Source organism: Myotis daubentonii, chromosome 5 (assembly GCF_963259705.1).
Source record: "Myotis daubentonii chromosome 5, mMyoDau2.1, whole genome shotgun sequence".
NCBI lineage: Eukaryota > Metazoa > Chordata > Mammalia > Chiroptera > Vespertilionidae > Myotis > Myotis daubentonii.
Genome location: NC_081844.1, coordinates 12358278 through 12377010, shown reverse-complemented (window position 1 = coordinate 12377010; position 18733 = coordinate 12358278). Strand labels below are relative to the sequence as shown.

At 43.8% G+C, this 18733-nt stretch overlaps 1 protein-coding gene across 1 annotated transcript in view; it reads left to right on the top strand.

Moving 5' to 3' along the window:
- BNIP3L (BCL2 interacting protein 3 like) overlaps positions 1–18733 on the top strand; it is a 31242-nt gene that overhangs the window by 7199 nt on the left and 5310 nt on the right. The window contains exons 2-3 of the mRNA XM_059695941.1: positions 5330–5513; positions 10658–10730. Of these exons, the coding sequence (XP_059551924.1) occupies positions 5330–5513; positions 10658–10730 (257 nt within the window). The remainder of the gene's footprint in view (positions 1–5329; positions 5514–10657; positions 10731–18733) is intronic.

Sequence of the window (18733 nt, the reverse complement as noted above, 5' to 3'; positions counted from 1 at the left end):
AATTTTTACTTTATGTACTGATTGCATTTTCAAGAAACATTTTGTAATAAATATTTTTTAAAAGATAAAGTATAATTATAATATTACTTAACACTTACTACGTACCAGTAACCTTTCCTATTTTTTAATGTATTTTATTCATTTCATCCCCCTAATGATATTATGAGGTAGATACAATTATTATCCCTGTTTTACAGATGAGAAAACTGGCAAGTGTTGGGTATAACAGCTGTACTAGTAAGTGATAGAGTTGGAGTCTGGCTTCAGTCTGTGCTCTTAACCACTATATTAATATATGTCAAGGAAATATTGTCTTCCTTAAGTAGAAATGCTTTCAGTTATGCTGAGTGTTAAGGCAATTAGAGAGATTACTTTTACTAAGTTTTTCTAGGTATGTCTCCCCAAGTTCCTAGATTATGATTGCTTACATATTTTTAATATAGGAAGTAGAATTTAGATATTGGTGTGGAAATCCTTCAAAAAAGTAAGGTCCAGAAAACCTGATATTGTTACACCCTTTTTTCCTCTTTGATCAGCTACTTCAAATGAACATTAATTGTATTTTAGGGAACACTGGCTTCCACAGAGACCCATCTGGAACTCCTGGTTATTTAGTTTTGCCTCTGCCAGAGCAGCTCCGGCCTTTTATTTGTTTTTGTTAATTGTACACATTGGGATTCTGTACAAGAACTGGTTCTAAAATAAGTTTGAAAATCCCAGAAACAGTGAAGCAGAAAAATAACAACACAAAAAACAACCAACAGTTTATCATATACCTCTCTCTTTCTCTGCCTCTCTTTCCAGTTAAAATATTTTGCCGAACTCTAAATTTAGTGATGCATTTGGTGTATTTCTTAACTCCAGAGGCATTCCAAATATTTAGTTAAATATTCAGTGTTAAATCTGCCTTAGCTTTGCTAGTTGAATTTGTTAACCCATGTTGAGTTCTATCTAGTCTTGTGTACATTTTTATGCACACATAGAATAAGACCATGGAGATGCCATGTAACTGTGTTGCTTGGCTATATAGTCCCAAAGAATTAGTAATAATTATGGAACTGTGACAACCCTAGGACTGCCTCAGAGGGAAAGGAAGGAAAAGATCACTTCTTTTTTTTTTTTTTTTTAAATATATATTTTATTGATTTTTTACAGAGAGGAAGGGAGAGGGTTGGAGTTAGAAACATCAATGAGAAAGAAACATCGATCAGCTGCCTCCTGCACACCCCCTACTGGGGATGTGCCTGCAACCAAGGTACATGCCCTTGACCGGAATTGAACCTGGGACCCCTCAGTCCACAGGCCGATGCTCCATCCACTGAGCCAGACCAGTTAGGGCAAGATCACTTCTTTTTTATTTAGCAAACACTGTTCTAAGTAATTTACAAGTGTAAACTCTTCTTTATTGATTTCAGATAGAGAGAAACATTGATATGTTGTTCCACTTATTTATGCATTCAATGGTTGATTCTTGTATGTGCCCTGACTAGGATTGAACCCATAATCTTGGCGTATAGGGATGACTGAGCTACCAGCCTAGGGACAAATATAAACTCTTTTAACTAGTGTGTAACTGAGCAGCTACTGTTTAGTAGACACTTTACCTATCCTATCTAATAAAAGAGAAACATGGTAATTAGTGTACGACCGCTACCCTTCCCATTGGCTAATCAGGGCGATATGCAAATTAACTGCCAGCCAAGATGGCGGCCAGCAGCCAGACAGCTTAAAGTGAACATGAGGCTTGCTTGCTTCAGTGACGGAGGACTCCAACGTTCCCTGCCTGTCGCTGCCGGCCTCTGAGCTGCAACTCTAAGAACTATGTTACAAATATAGAAGCTAAACAAAACCCCAGAAACCTGCTTTAGTCCATCAGGCTTCAGCCAGCAGGATCGCAACGTCGTTTCAAATACAGAAGATAAACAAAGGCCAGAAACCTGCTTTCAGCAGCGGAGGCCTAAGAGCTGGAGCCAAGCCTCAAAGCTAAAGCTGGCCCAGAATAAAAAAAGAAAAGAAAAAAAGGAGCGGTTGGGAGCTTCAGTCACTCGCCAGCCTGAAAAGAGCTCTCAGCCCCTCACCCAGACTGGCCAGGCACCCCAGTGGGGACCCCCCACCCTGAAGGGTGTGTGACCAGCTGCAAACAGCCATCATCCCCTCACCCAGGCTGGCCAGGCACCCCAGTGGGGACCCCCACTCTGATCCAGGACACCCTTCAGGGCAAATCAGCCAGCCCCAACCCGTGCACCAGGTCTCTATCCTATATAGTAAAAGGGTAATATGCCTCCCAGCACCGGGATCAGTGTGACAGGGCGCAGCGTCCAAACCACCTGATCGTCCTGTGGCTCTGTGTGTGACAGGGGGTGGGGCCACAACCTCCCTATCCGCTCTGCTCTGTTCGTGACAGGGGAAGGCGCCCCAACCCCCTGATCAGCCCTGCTCTGTGCCTGATAGGGGGAGCTCCCCAACCCCATGATCGCCCTGCGGCTCTGTGTGTGACAGGGTGCTGCGCCCCAACCCCCTGATGGGCCCTGCTCTGTGTGTGACGGGGCAGCGCCCCAACCCCCTGATCGGCCCTGCTCTGTGTGTGACGGGGTAGAGCCATAACCTCCCCATCGGCCCTGTCCTGAGTGTGAGAGTGGCGGTGCCCCAACCCCCTGATTGGCCCTGCTCTGTGGGTGATAGAGGGCAGCGCCCCAACCCCCTGATCCGCCCTGCTCTGTTTGTGACAGGGGGCGGTGCCCCAACTCCCCTATTGGCCCTACTCTGTGAGTGACAGGGGGGAGCTCTCCAACCCCCTGATGGGCCCTGCTCTGTGCGTGACAGGGTACGGAGCCCCAACCCCCCTCATGGGTCCTGCTTTGCACGTGACGGGGCAGCACCCCAACCCCCTGATTGGCCCTGCTCTGTGCGTGACAGGGGGTGGCGCCGCAACCTCCCCATCGACCCTGCCTTGAGTGTGACGGGGCGGTGCCCCAACCCCCCAATCGGCCCTACCCTGAGCGTGACTGAGGGTGGCATCGCAACCTCCCAATCTGCCCTGCTCTGTGCATGACGGGGCGGCGCCCCAACTCCCCAATCGGCCCTGCTCTGAGCCCGACCAGGGGCTGCACCTAGGGATTGGGCCTGCCCTCTGCCACCCGGGAGAAGGCCTAAGCCAGCAGGTCGTTATCTCCCGAGGGGTCCCAGACTGCAAGAGGGCACAGGCCGGGCTGAGGGACCCCCCCCCCCCCCCAGTGCACAAATTTTTGTGCACCAGGCCTCTAGTCCTAATATATAAAAAGCCAGGGGCTGTTACAACCAGACTGATGACCGAACATCAGGCTGCATGGAGCGACAAGGCCGGCAGGGGGGTTAGTGAGGGACGACCAAATGACTGAACAGCAGGCTGTGTGGGGTGACCAGGTTGGCAGGGGGAGCAGTTGGGGGCGATCAGGCCAGCTGGGAGGCAGTTGGGGGCGACCAGGCCGGCGGGGGAGGGGGCAGTTGGGAGTGAACAGGCGGCAAGGGGAGGCAGTTAGGGGCAATCAGGCTGGCAGGCAGAGGCAGTTAGGGGTGATCAGGCTGGCAGGGGCAGCAGTTGGGGGTGATAAGGCAGGCAGGCAGATGAGTAGTTAGGAGCCAGTGATCCCACATCGTGAGAGGGATGTCCCGGATTGGAGAGGGTGCAGGCTGGGCTGAGGGGACACCCCCCCCCCCATGCACGAATTTTGTGTACTGGGCCTCTAGTCTATAATAATAAAAGTGTAATATGCTAATTATACCGGACGACCTTCTGGACAAAGCCGGGACTGCGAGGGAAGCCCGGGTCCCGGGTGCCAGAGGGAAGCTGGTGCCGGCAGCTGGAGGAAGGAAGGCCTGCTCTTGCATGAATTTCATGCATCGGGCCTCTAGTGTTTCTATATTTCATCATCACAGTAGCCCTGGGAGGTAGATACTATGTTATTATCATCTCTGTTTTACAAATGAGGAAATTTAAGGTCAGACAGTCAGATACTGGTAGATAGTAAGGGGTGGAGTCATATTTCTAATCAGGTATGCCTTTGAGCTTTCCCTTCGCATCAGGATGATGTTGAGTGCACTTCTAGATCTGGAATAGTCCTCACCTCATTTAGAGTGCCTTTAGGGTTTGAACCTTATTTGGGTGATTATTCTGATTTGCTGATAGAATACTGTTTAGCCACAGAACTCTCTCTAATGCTTTTGCTGGGAGTTTAAAGCAGTGGCCCCATCAACCTGCGTGGTGACGATTTCCAAAACAAAATTTATTGTAAGGAATGGAAATTACAGAAGAAAAAATACATTACTATCTCTTTTTTTGTGAAGTTAGCTTATTGGCTACTGTTGTCAATTCTTGTTAAAATTAAAACACCTTAATGTGTTCAGCAAACTGATTAAGCCAAGAAATATTTTTAGGCCTATCTACATTACCAAGGCCACGTATATCCCCTTTTCTGTGGCTCCGCCCCCTTCGACTGTTCCCCTGAGAAAACTTTTCAGTGTTGCCTGTAGCAGATGAACAGTTATTTCTCCCCCCTAACCAGTGAGGCTTAATGAAAAATCTAGAAGGTAGTAACTTGTGCAAGAGAAGAGGGAAGAGAGAAGTTCTTACAAGGTATGTTTAGTGCATAAAGGAGAAAGAAGGTATGAGATATAAAGGAAAAAAAGAAACTAATTTGTGGTATAGAGGGACAGCTTTTTTTCACATTTTGTTAGCACTATCGCCTGATTTAGTTAGAGCTAGCTGCATTAATTTTGTGCTCCCAATCTGTACACAAGTTGAGACTTTTATGATTGCATTTAAGTTGCTTCTCTAGGAGCTTCTCAATTGTTTGTGCTAATTAGGACATAGTTGTTAACTTATTTACTAGATGATCTTTATGAAACTGTCATATATTGATGTTATTTGTGGAGAGGATACAACTAAATAGCTGAGGTAGTCTATGGAAAAGATGTAAACTAAAATATTAAAGGTAAATAGCCTGTCTAGATATAAAGTAGCTATTTTTTAAAAAAGCAACCTAAAAATTTCCAGTAGTGTTTATTGTATATAAACAGCTTTCACCAGAAAGAAAATTGGCTGAAGGACACATTTACTAGTTTTAGAGGTCAACTTTTCTAATTTGGTTGATTGCATGAGCTGCTTCAAGAACAAAACTGTATAGATTTCTAAACTTTTATTGCTCCTTGTTTAGCTGTCTCAGAATATGTTTTGCGTTTGGTTTGAGGCAAATAAGACTTCTTATCTGAATTCAGCATATTCACATCTGTGTGCACATGACAGATTTCGGTTCTGCTTTGCTTAATTTAAGTTATCTGACTTGTCCAACAGGTTCCTGGGTGGAGTTACCCATGAACAGCAGCAATGGTAATGATAATGGCAATGGGAAAAATGGGGGACTGGAGCACGTCCCTTCCTCATCCTCTATCCACAATGGAGACATGGAGAAGATTCTTTTGGATGCACAACATGAATCAGGACAGAGTAGTTCAAGAGGCAGTTCTCACTGTGACAGGTAAGTGAGATCCATGTTTTGGTAGAATTCAGAAAACAGATGGGTTACAAAGTTAATTCCCATTAGGAAAAAATAAATGGGAAAATATGACAGCTGATTAATTACAGCAAGTGTATTTAAAATCAGACAGCTAATTGACAGGTGCTCACTATTTTTCCCCATATTAAGGCAGTTCCTTATCAGACTGTATCATATTTAGATGATTATCATTTTAAAAGTCAGTGGCATACCCTGGCCGGTGTGGCTTAATTGATTGGGCATCATCCCATGTACTGAGAGGTTGCCGGTTCGATTCCCGGTCAGGACACATGCCTGGGTTGTGGGCTTGATCCTTGGGGGTAGGAGGGTGGGGTGATGCAGGAGGTGGCCGATTGATGTTTCTCTCTCTCTCTCTCCCCCTTTCTTCTCTCTCTGGAAATCAGTTTAAAAAGTCTTTTTAAAAAAGTCAATGGCATAAATGTTTACTTATAAAATTAATCTAACTTTCTCCCATTTTCTTTTATCTTTTGTGTCCCTGTTTCACAGATCACATTCTGCCTTGACTGTAGTTATCTCTGTGTATATCTGTCCTCCCTTCTAGATTGGAGGCTCCAGAAGGCTGGGGTCGTGTTCCATCTCCTTTGTTCTTTCACAGTGATGGTGCTGGCGTGTAGCAGACACTTAGTAAATGTTTGCGTCACAGGAACTGCAAGGTGGTTCAAGTTAGAACAGTATTTGCACGGTGGGAGCACCGGCCAAGTCTGTAAAGACAGTTAATTTTGAAGGCCATTCTGTTTATCTGAGGAAATTTTATTTTAGACCTCATTTTTCTCTAAGTTAGAGAAATTAATTCCACGGATTAAGGACTTTTTATGGTGAAACAAGAATATAAAGGAAGGTATATGTAGAATGAACATGAGCTGTTAGTTTATTTTCAGTATAAGCATCTCTGTTTTTCAGAGGAACTAGATAATTCAGTGACACACTGGTATCATGTAACAATTCTTAGATCAGTGACAGCCATACTTATAGCACTGTGGGGCACTGGATGATCTTCTGGTTAATGAACTGGTATCAGCAATGTAGAAAATGCAAATGCCCAGCAAAAGATTAAAGAACATTTAAAAATGTAAACAGTGGGCCCTAGGTAGGTAGTTCAGTTGATTAGAACATTGTCCTTGTACGCTCAGGTTGCAGGGTCAATCCCTAGTCAGGGCGCATACAGGCATCACCAATGAATGCATAAATAGAACGAGTCGATGTTTCTCTCTCTCTCTCTCCCGGTCTCTCTCCAAAAAGAAAGAAATAAAAAATTTAAAAAATATATAAACAGTGATTATCTTTAGGGGATGGAATTACAGATTTTTCTTCTTCTGAATATATTTGTACTTTGTAAAAATTGTGTGTGTAACAGGTATTATTACTTACAAAAAAAAGTATAAAAGGATTAATTGAGGTAAATCATGTTTTGAAGTTCCTGTGTGTCTTATGATCCACTGATGTTACCAAGGCAGCAGAGGATTGGTTTGCTGTCTCTGTGGCACAGTGTACACCCCACGACCCTGTCTCATCTCTGATTTGCCCCTGTGCTTTTAAAGAGCCTGGGATGGCTCTAGTCAGGAAGCAACAGGAGAGCAGAGAGCTCTTTTCTGAGCAGCTTGCCTTTGATTCCAGTTGCGACAGCATTAGTATGTCTTTCAGAATGAAGTTTATATTGTACAGGCATACCTTAGAGATATTGCAGGTTTGGTTCCAGATCATCGCAATAAAGCTAGTATCTCAATAAAGCCAGTTGTACTAGTAATTCTTTTGCTGGTGGAGGGTCTAGTCTTCAATTTGTAAAATATACATCTGTAAAATGCAATAAAGCAAAGTACAATAAAACGTAGCACAAAAAATAAAATATAAATGTATTACATGCATCTCATGGAACTCCCTGATAGTTTCTGTAGTTCCTGCTTATTGTGGCCCTGTCGATAGGCTTTAGTATCCATCAAGGGGGTGACCCTTGGTCATTGGCACCAGTGTGTTCCTTCATCTGTTGTTCACTGTGCTGTCATTGAGCAGAAAACAGGTCACCTGCTTGCCTCTCTGGTCATCTTATTTCATTTACTAGAGGCCCGGTGCATGAAATTCATACATGAGTAGGGTCCCTAGGCCTGGCCAGTGATCAGGGCTGATCTGCAGGGCGACTGGTGGGGCGATTGGAAGGCCTCTGCTGGCACCCACCTTGGCTGGCCTGGCGCCCCCCATTTACCAGCCCTGCTTCCTGCCACCGACGCTGGGGCAGCTCCTGCGTTGAGCATCTGCCCCCTGGTGATCAGTACGCATCATAGCGACCGGTCATTCTGCCCATCATTCTGCTGATCAGTCGATTTGCATATTAGGCTTTTATTATATAGGATGATTGCAGTTATACTTGTGATTAAATATGAAGTCACCTTTGCATGATTGTGTTTCACTTGGGTTTCTAAACATGTGAAGTGAGGGGTGGCAAATACTTTTTAACACTTTTCTGTCCCTCAGCTTATGTATCTACAGGCTCTGGGTTACTGGCCATCTTTCAGAGGAGGCCTGGAACTCTAGCTCAGTAATACTTTTGGGATATCTGACTAACACCCTTTAACATTTAAAAGAGTCTTCATAATTCATGTCATTTGAATTGTCATGCATCTCTCTATTTGAAGTTGTTAAGAAATATTTCTTATAGGTGGTAAAGTTTTAGGATTTTTGGGTATTGGTACCAAAGCTAATTTATATATACTTTGAGTTTTAAAATGATTCCATAGATATGTTTTGTCACTGTGGTGGTTGTTAGAAGATAACCCCTATGTGTTTTGCTTTGTGTTCCACCCTGTTGTAGGAGTTTTCAACCTACATGCTAGATTCACCCAGGGAGCTTTTAAAAATGCCAGTGCACAGACCTGGAGGTTCTCATCCTGTTGCCAGGGGAGGGATAGAAACATGAGAACATTTTAAAGTCTCTCCAGCTAATCTTAACAGGAGCCAGGATTGAAGCTCTAATGCATTCCAAATTGTTAGGAGTGGTAAGCAGTTCATCAGTGAAATGTTTAGTATTTTTTGAGTGAGATGGGGCCAACGGTAAAGAAGAGCATGGAAGTAGAGCAGGGCTTCTGTCGAATTCTCGACTGTCATGCGCTGCCTCCACCTAGTGATGGCTGTGTAAAGCTGGCCCTTAACTTGGCCTTTGGCTGTGAACCCAACAGAGTTATGAGCATTATGACAATAACAGGAGACAACAAGAGCACCTTGCTCTCCTCGGTTCCTGTGCCGTAGCTTGAGATTTCTACTTCAAGGCAAACATTTCTAAATACATTAATATGTTTGTTTGATACAGACACATCTTTTTTCTTATTTTTATTTAAGAATCTCCTGTGTCTAGGCTTAATCAGTCTCGTATATTTCTGGTGATCTTACTTATTTTTGAGTCAGTCTAACCAACAACTCTATATATTAACATTGTACACATGCTCATGACAACTTTAATAGTTAATATTTATTCCTTTGTGCAAGTTAAGCCCAGAGCATTTTTCATCCCTATGTTAATTTAGATTTGGGGACGAGGTATTGTAGTGAAAGACCTAGAGACTTGCTGTGGAATTGCACAAGGGATTGTGGATAAAGCTAAGAATAGAACTTAGTACCTTATATTCATCCATTGTACAAGGTATAATTCATGATCAGGTGTTTTTGTCTAAAAATTCATCTGTAAATTTTTGTAGTTCTGGGACTAAATTTTGTATTTTTCATTAAAGGTTATATATTCATATGTATACATATATATGACTATATATATGCTTATCTAATGAATATGCTTACCTACTTCACTGAACTATCTCAAAGCAAATATTTCTGAAATAAGTAGAATAGTAATTCTCCTTTTTAAAAATATATTTTTATTGATTTCAGAGAGGAAGGGAGATGGGGGGAGATAGAAAGAGAAATGATGAGAGGGAATTGTTGATCAGCTGCCTCCTGCATGCCCCCTTCTGGGGATCAAGCCAGCAGCCTGGACATGTGCCTGACTGGGAATTGAACCATGACCTCCTGGTTCATAGGTCGGACACTCAACCACTGAGTCACATCATTCGTCTCTGTGCTTCTTTACATTCATAAATATTATTAGGGACCTCAAAGCTTTTGTTTATGTGGGCATTATATTTTGGTATTTACTATATTAGAAATTAAAACTGAGAAAAAATGTATTCATTCAACAATAATAAACCATTATATTTTAACATAATTAACTTTTTAAAATGGAAAGTAATTATTTTCCATAAGCAAAAAAATTAGGACTAGTGGCACTGTTTTACATTTTTGCAAATCTCTCTAATACATGACTTAATAGAAAGCAATTGGATTCTCATCTGCTTTTGCATTCTATCTGTTATAATATCACACATGAGGTCTTTGGAAAATTTCACTGTACATTCATGAGAGAATGAGAATGAAAATGGCAAATTAATCTAATAGTATTATGAAAGCAGTTTTAACCTCAAATACCCTTTGAATAAGTCTTTGAAAACTGTTTTCACACTTTGAGAACTGCTGCTTATGAAATATTTAATGATGAAGGAACGTTGAGAAAAAGAATTCAAATGAGGTTTCTGAATTTAAAGATCATTTTACCTTTATTGGGAAAAAAGTAAAAATAAAATGTGACAGTCTTGTGTCTGTACGTAATTTCCTTTGCAAAGTTATCATTGTAAAGAAATGTATCACCATTGAAAAATTCCAGAACATTTTGGAAGTAAAAGTGCTCAATTTCATGTTTTCTTTTATGGGGTTACTAGTAGCCCTGCACATGAATCCATGCACCAGCAGAATGCTTGCCTTGTTCTGGGAGTGAGGACGCAAGCGTTCCTCCACCCTCCCCCCCCCCCGCACCCCCCCCCCCCCCCGGGGACTCTGGTGGGGCTTAGAGGACTGGGCGCCGCCATCATGTGGCTATGGGCATGACCATCTTTGTGACAGAGTGACTGTTAATTTGCATATTGCCCTTTTATTAGATAGGATTGTATACTTCTGATTTGCTGCTTTTCAAAGCCATACTACTGTAACTTTCAATTTTCTAATTTCCAGTAGAGGCTAATTTATTTGACAAAATGGAATGAAAACTAATGGCTCAATTCTTTTTCTTCTAGCCCTTCCCCACAAGAAGATGGGCAAATTATGTTTGATGTGGAAATGCACACCAGCAGGGACCATAGCTCTCAGGTGTGTATGTGTGTTTGTGTGGGTGTGGTAATTTATTTTTATGATTTACAAGAAATAACTAGGGAAAATACAAGCCTCTAAGTATGTTGAGCTAAAATATTTTAAAGAATAAGCAGACTTGCCCTAGCTGGTTTGGCTCAGTGGATAGAGCGTCGGCCTGCGGTCTGAAGGGTCCCGGGTTCAATTCCAGTCAAGGGCACATGCCCGAGTTGCCGGCTCGATTCCCAGTAGGCAGGAGGCAGCCAATCAATGATTCTGTCTCATCATTGATGTTTCTATCTCTCCCCTCTCTCCCTTCTTCTCTGAAATCAATAAAAATATATTTTAAAAAAAAATAAGACTTTAAAAAAATAGTTTGAAGCTGTTTTAAGTTACTCAGTTTTCTGATTTTAGAATTCACTGAAGATGATAAAGTCCTTGTTGTGCTCCTTTACAACTGAAAATTTGGGGACAACACCCTAAAAGACTTGGAAAATTCTTGTCTATGATGTATCATTTCAGTATTCCAGGCTAGTTTCTGGAATTTATAAATAGAAAACCAAGCTATATCTTATTTAAGGTCACAAAATAAATAAAAAGAAAGGTTATTGTAGAACCAGGTATTCTGTGTCCAAAATGAAAGCAATGACTTTTAAGGTGAATTTCAACAGCTAGGAAAAAATTGATCTAAATTACATAGGTTCCTTAAGTTAAAGAAGATAAATGCAGTTCAGTAGCAGTTGACATTGTTGGAAATATAGATGGATATAGTATTGGAAGCTTATAAAGGTTTACATTATAAAATTTATGATCTATAATAATCCTATATAATGAAAGCCTAATATGCTAAGTGTCTGATCGTCCATTCAACCAATCAAAGCGTAATATGCTAATGATATGCTAAAACCACTCAACTGTTCGCTATGACGTGCACTGACCACCAGGGGGCAGATGTTCCGACCAGTAGGTTAGCTTGCTGCTGGGGTTCGGCCGATTGGGACTGAGCAAGACAGGATGGACACGCCCTGGAGCCCTCCTTCGGCCCCTCCCCCTGGCTGGCCCCAACACCCTGATTGGGGGCGGGACCAGCCAGCCAACCACCTGTGGCCCCTTTCTCCGGCTGGCCCCACCCCTGATGGACCCTCATCGGGGTGAGCCAACCGGACCTCACCTGTGCACAAATTCATGCATCGGGCCTCTAGTAAAAGTATATGCTAATTAGACCACATGTCCCTTCCGGACGACCTTCTGGACAAAGCTGGGGCTGCGAGGGAAGCCCGGCTCCTGGGTGCCTGCTGGTGGCTGGAAGGAAGGCTGGGTTCCGGGTGCCGGAGGGAAGCTGGTGCTGGCAGCCGGGGGAAGGGAGGCCTACTCTTGCACGAATTTCGTGCATTGGGCCTCTAGTAAGTAAATAATTGTTATCAATTTAGAATGTTCATAGCCAACCCTAACTTAATTGATACGTCAGGTCACCTAAAAGTGTCGTTGTTTAAATTTTTGAGGAAGGAATCATTGTCCTTTTCTCTTGTGTTAAGGTGTCTGAAGAATATATGTTAAATGAATGTTTAAATAAAGTCTAATAAGAACTTTGTGGGGTTCTCACTGTACAATGTCTTAAACCTTTGCACTAGAAATGTTTGCATGTTGTCTGGGATCCACCTAGCATTCTTTGTGAAAGAAGATTGCACGGTTTCTTCCTTCCTTGACTATGCTGTATTTGTGCTGTTCTCTGAAACTTAGGAAACCTCTGGAATTGGATACAAATTTATGATGAACTCTATTCTACAGAGAAGCTTATGTAGAAGCAAGGCTTTCATATAGGAAGATGTCTGATTGGACTTGTTGAATTGCTGGCTTTTGTATGTCTGTTGGCCATATGCAGTAAACTATAACAATGAAGAGGAAAGTCTGTGAAGTTTCCATGGCAGACATGTGCTAAGAAATCCCAAGATAGAGAAATGAAGTTAATTCTTTGCTGTAGTCTGTTGCTAGGAAAATGTTTTCCATCCATAATGTCTTTTGTACAGATATGTTGAAAACTAGATTAGCATTTTCCAAATGTGTTTTGAGGAACATTTGCTCAATGGAAAGCTCCATAAGGTAGTTCTGAAGTCAAGTAAGTGGAAAATAATGCAGACCTGGGCTTCCTCACCCTCACACACCATTAGTCACAGCAGGTGGTAACACATAAAAGGCTCTGACAGTTCCTGCAGTAAAGAAATCTGTATTTCCCAATTATTTAGTTGACCTTAGATCTCCCTCACCCTCCACATACACTTTTTTCCCTCTAATAATCTACCTAACAACCTAATGGAACACTGTGATAAGTGGTCTCTTGCTTGGCTCATGGAGTAGCTGGTGTACACTTAGGCTTAACTAACAATTGAATTTAAGTGGACTCTAGAGTTGAAAATGTAAGACTTTTGGCCTCTGTGTCAGGTTATCATAGCATTGCTAGTGTGATCCCTGTTCAGAAACAAGTACCTAAAAGAACTTTGGTTCTCATCAAGCCCTGGGTAAGCAATATTACTAATCAGATCAGTCAGTTTAAACAGAGTATCTTTTAGAGTAAGACTTTTAGTGAGGGAAATATCAATGGTACTATTTATTTAAACTTTCAAAAGGCCATTTAAACATTTTTTAAAAATATTTTTTTATTAATTTCAGAGAAGAAGGGAGAGGGAGAGAGAGATAGAAACATCAGGAATGAGAGAGAATCATTGATTGACTGTCTCTTGCGTGCCACTCATTGGGGGTCAACAGGGGCATGTGCCCTGACTGGGAATTGAACAGTGACCTCCTGGTTCATAGGTCGATGCTCAACCACTGAGTCACTCTGGCCGGGCTAAGTTTTTTTCTTGAATTGCAGAAGTGATAATTTAAAATTAATCACTTTAGGGCTTGGGAGGGTGGATTTTTTTTTTTTTTTCCATGAATGAGAAGCAAGTTTAGGGTTAGGAAACAGTTAAAAACAGTTAACAGAAGACTATTATGGTACTTGCTCTTACTAAATATTTTTATATGTCTTTATGAGGAATATGACATTTTTAGCCTTTTCTCAGGAGAAAGGAAAGGTATATTAGATATATTATCGGTGCTAAATTTCTTTTTTTAAAATTTTTCCCACATTTAATGTTCTCAGTGCAGTGAAAGAGGTGCCATTGTATCCATGAACAAATGGGAAAGGTGAGGCTTTGTCTTAATTAAGCTACTTATCTAAGATTATAAAGCAAGTAAGTGATAGAGCCAGATTGAAACCAGGGCTGCCTGAGCCTCTGACCCCTGTTTCTTCTACTACAATAAGTCAATGAATGGGATTGATTTCAGGAGAGCGCACAAGGTCTTGAGAATGAGCTAAAACATGTCTGGTGACTTACAGTATGAGGAAGCCCAAGGTGTAATGCTTTTAGGCAAAAGGTCATTCAAACTATACTTTTAGGATGATAATCCTTAAGAGTCTCACTTTTGTAGCAGAAAATGGACCATAGATTATCTCTTGAAGGCATTTTTGGAGTGTGTTTCTGGGACCAAAGAGGCCTACCCAGTGTTGGGTATCTTTGGAATATGATAGAAACTGAAATTGTCTTCCCTTTTCCCTTTTGTAAACTGATTTACTTGAACATGGACCCCACAGTATGCAGTTTACTATCCAGGCTTAGAGACCTAAAAACTTGAGGTGAGCCAGAGAAGGACCATGTAAATGAATAGAAGGGAAGGGCCTTCCACCTGAGGACAGGCCAACATGGTCATAATCTGCTACTTGAATAGGTGTAGAGAGAGGGCTATTGATCGGTTGAAAGCATGACTTTTATTTAATGAGAATAAGTGCATTTTTACCATATTCTGGAATTCTCAGAGTTGGAAGACAATTAAAATCTAAAACTGGAAAATTTAAGATGACTAGAAGGAAGCACAGGTCTGGTACTAAGTGAGGAGAGCTGGATGGAGAGCTTAGGATCCTGATTTTAAACTCATCTGAGAGAAAAGTACATCTTCTTTTTAAAAAGTAGAACAAAACACTTCATTACATTTTCATTGTCCCAGAAAGGATGAAATACTACTTAGTTCACAAATTTAAGCCTAAAACCTTTAAAAACAGATTTTATTGATTTTTACAGAGAGTAAGGGAGAGGGATAGAGAGTTGGAAACATCGATGAGAGAGAAGCATCGATCAGCTGCCTCCTGCACACCTCCTACTGGGGATGTGCCTGCAACCAAGGTACATGCCCTTGACCAGAATCGAACCTGGGACCTTTCAGTCTGCAGGCTGATGCTCTATCCACTGAGCCAAACCAGTTAGGGCTAAGCCTAAAACCTTTGAGCAGTTTTAGAGAGACATGTGAGGTCAAAGTTGGAAAGGTAACAGGAAAGACCTGCAGTGTGTTGAATATAGTCAGACATTGTGTGTACATGAACTGATCTATAAATAAATTGTAACAATTTATGTTTTTTTATTTGTAATTTTTTAGATTTACTCTAAAGAGCCAACTCATGATTCTGAGTAATCTCAGTACCCAGTGGAAAAGCTTAGTCCTAAAGGCTACATTGTGTCATCCAGTGGAATTTGCTGTCTGGCTGAACAAAATAAGAATGATACTACAGAGTAGCAAAGCTCCACAGGGATTTTTGGCTTGATAATGAAAGGGACTATCTGTGTCTAGAGAGTATCTGAAGCTACCTTCCCCAGGCAGCTATTCCACAGATAACTACACCTGTCAAAAAGAATCACAGCGCCCTAACTGGTTTGGCTCAGAGGATAGAGCGTCGGCCTGCGGACTGAAGGGTCCCAGGTTCGATTCTGGTCAAGGGCATGTACCTTGGTTACGGGCACATCCCCAGTGGGGAGTGTGCAGGAGGCAGCTGGTTGATGTTTCTCTCTCATCGATGTTTCTAACTCTCTATCCCTCTTCCCTCCTCTCTGTAAAAAATCAATAAAATATATTTAAAAAAAAAAGAATCACAGGGATATGTCAAGTTCTGCATTTGCATAACTGCTGATGGATAAGAATGAAAGCTTTGGTCAAAGACAACCCCGTTTAAACAAAATAGCAAATCAAAAACAGTCCTTAGCTTTGAGATCCTTTGGTTTGAGGTCATAGCATCACATTCCCTAAAAGTGACCAAATAATGCTGTGTCATTTTTAGGAATGTCTCATTCCTGTGGGTTCTGTTGAAAGAAGCTTTTGGAAAATTTGATTGCTCTTGGCCAGAAAAATTTAGATTATTATTAAAGAGAAAAGAGTTTTCTTTTTCATTTTTTTATATGAAAGATGGCAAATTCTGACTCAGTATAAAATAACGTATTCCAAAAAAACTTCTGGCTTAAGTAGTTGAATAAACCTGGGGAAGTGTTTGGATCGTGACTTGTCTAGAAGAGTATAATCTTCAGGGAGTGAAATCTAATGCTGAGGAGTGGAGGCTCTAGAGACATTTTGCCTGGGTCTGGATTCTGGACCTGCTGCTTACTGCTTAGGAACCTTAGGCAGTTACTGAACTTATATCTCAGTTTCCTCATGTATAAAAATGGAATATTAATAGTTCCTATTTTTATAGGTTGTTGCAAGGTAAAAGTTAATACATGGAAAGTGCTTAGAATCACTTGTCTCTCAATATATGCTTAATATATACTACTAGAGGCCCAGTGCACGAAATTTGTGCACGGAGTGTGGGGAGGTCCCTTAGCCTGGCCTGCATCCTCTCCAATCCAGGACCCCTTGGGGGATGATCAACTGCCTCTCACAATCCAGGACCACTGGTTTCTAACCTCTTGCCTGCCTGCCTGCCTGATCACTTCTAACCTCTCTGCCTGCCTGCCTGATCGCCCCTAACTGCTCCCCTACCGGCCTTATCACCCCTAACTGCTTCCCTGCTGGCCTGATCGCCCCTAACTGCCTCTGCCTCACCCTGCACCCGGGACCCAGGCTTCTCTCCCTCAGGCCGGTCACAGGCACCCAGGACCCAGGACGGCTTCGCCTGGGCTGACTGCAGACGCAGGCACTGGCACCCAGGACCGTGGGGTGGGCGGCTTGTCCCTCTGCCAGGCCGCAGCCTGGCTGGTCCTCATTCCTCTCTAGCAAGCTCTTTTGTGCCTGGCTGGTCCCATTCTTCTCTCCCCAGTGTTTAGTGTCTGAGCTGTTACGGCGTGAGGGTGTGAGGGTGTGAGGGTGTGATGACCATTTGCATATTAGCTCTTTATTATATAGGACTAGAGGCCCAGTGCACAAAAATTTGTGTTGGTGGGGAGGGGGGGTCCCTCACCCTGGCCTGTGCCCTCTTGCAGTCTGGGACCCCTCGGGAGATAACGACCTGCTGGCTTAGGCCCGCTCCCGGGTGGCAGAGGGCAGGCCCATTTCCTAGGTGCAGCCCCTGGTAGGGCTCAGAGCAGGGCCGATTGGGGAGTTGGGGTGCCGCCCCCTGTCATGCACAGAGCAGGGCGGATTGGGAGGTTGCGATGCCACCCTCAGTCACGCTCAGGGTAGGGCCGATTTGGGGGTTGGGGCACCGCCCCCTGTCACACTCAAGGCAGGGTCGATGGGGAGGTTGCGGCGCCACCCCCTGTCACGCACAGAGCACAGCCAATCAGGGGGTTGGGGCGCTGCCCCCTGTCACTCACAGAGCAGGGCCCATCAGGGGGCTTGGGGCTCCGTACCCTGTCACGCACAGAGCAGGGTTGATCGGGGGTTGGGGAGCTCCCCCGTCACGCACAGGGCAGGGCCCATCAGGGGGTTGGGGAGCTCCCCCCTGTCACACACAGAGCAGGGCCGATCAGGGGGTTGAGGAGCTCCCCCCTGTCACTCACAGAGTAGGGCCGATAGGGGAGTTGGGGCACCGCCCCCTGTCACACACAGAGCAGGGCGAATCAAGGGGTTGGGGCGCCGCACCCTGTCACACTCAGGGCAGGGCCGATGGAGAGGTTATGGGTCTACCCCGTCACACACAGAGCAGGGCCCGTGGGGTGCGGTTGGGGCACCGCCCTCTATCACCCACAGAGCAGGGCCAATCAGGGGGTTGGGGCGCCGCCACTGTCACACACAGGGCAGGGCCGATGGGGAGGTTATGGCTCTACCCCGTCACACACAGAGCAGGGCCCGTGGGGTGGGGTTGGGGTGCCGCACCCTGTCACACACACAGCTGCAGGGCGATCAGGTGGTTGGGGAGCTCCCCCATATCAGGCACAGAGCAGGGCTGATCAGGGGGTTTGGGCGCTGCCCCCTGTCACTCTGATCCCGGTGCCCGGCGGCCTCGTGGCTCCACTGATCCCTGTGCTGGGAGGCATATTACCCTTTTACTATATAGGATAGAGGCCAGGTGCACAGGTGGGGGCCGGCTGGTTTGCCCTGAAGGGTGTCCTGGATCACGGTGGGGGTCCCCACTGGGGTGCCTGGCCAGTCTGGGTGAGGGGCTGAGGGCTGTTTTCAGGCTGGCGGGTGACTGAAGCTCCCAACCGCTCCTTTTTTTCTTTTCTCTTTTTTATTCTGGGCCAGCTTTAGCTCTGAGGCTTGGCTCCAGCTCTGAGGCCTCGACTGCTGAAAGCAGGTATCTGGTTTGTTTGGGTTCTATAATCGAAACACTGTTTCAACTCCAGCTCTGAGATCCCGGCTGGCTGAAAGCAGGTTTCTGGAGTTTGTTTAGATTCTATATTTGTAACAATGTTTAAACTGCAAGCTCAGAGGCCGGCAGTGGCAGGCGGGGAACGTTGGCTTCCTCCGTTACTGAAGCAAGCAAGCCTCATGTTCACTTCAAGCTGCCTGGTTGCCGGCCGCCATCTTGGCTGGCAGTTAATTTGCATATCACCCTGATTAGCCAGTGGGAAGGGTAGCAGAGGTATGGCTAATTACCATGTTTCTCATTTATTAGATAGGATTATTTGTTTCCTCATCAAGTCTCCAAGTTATTTATTTTCTCAGCACTTAATATTTGTTAGCATGTACTTTTTGATATGTTCCCTTTCATTTTTAATTATGAAAAGTTTTAAACACATACAAAAGTAAAGTGGGCATTACATTGGACCTTCATATAAGCA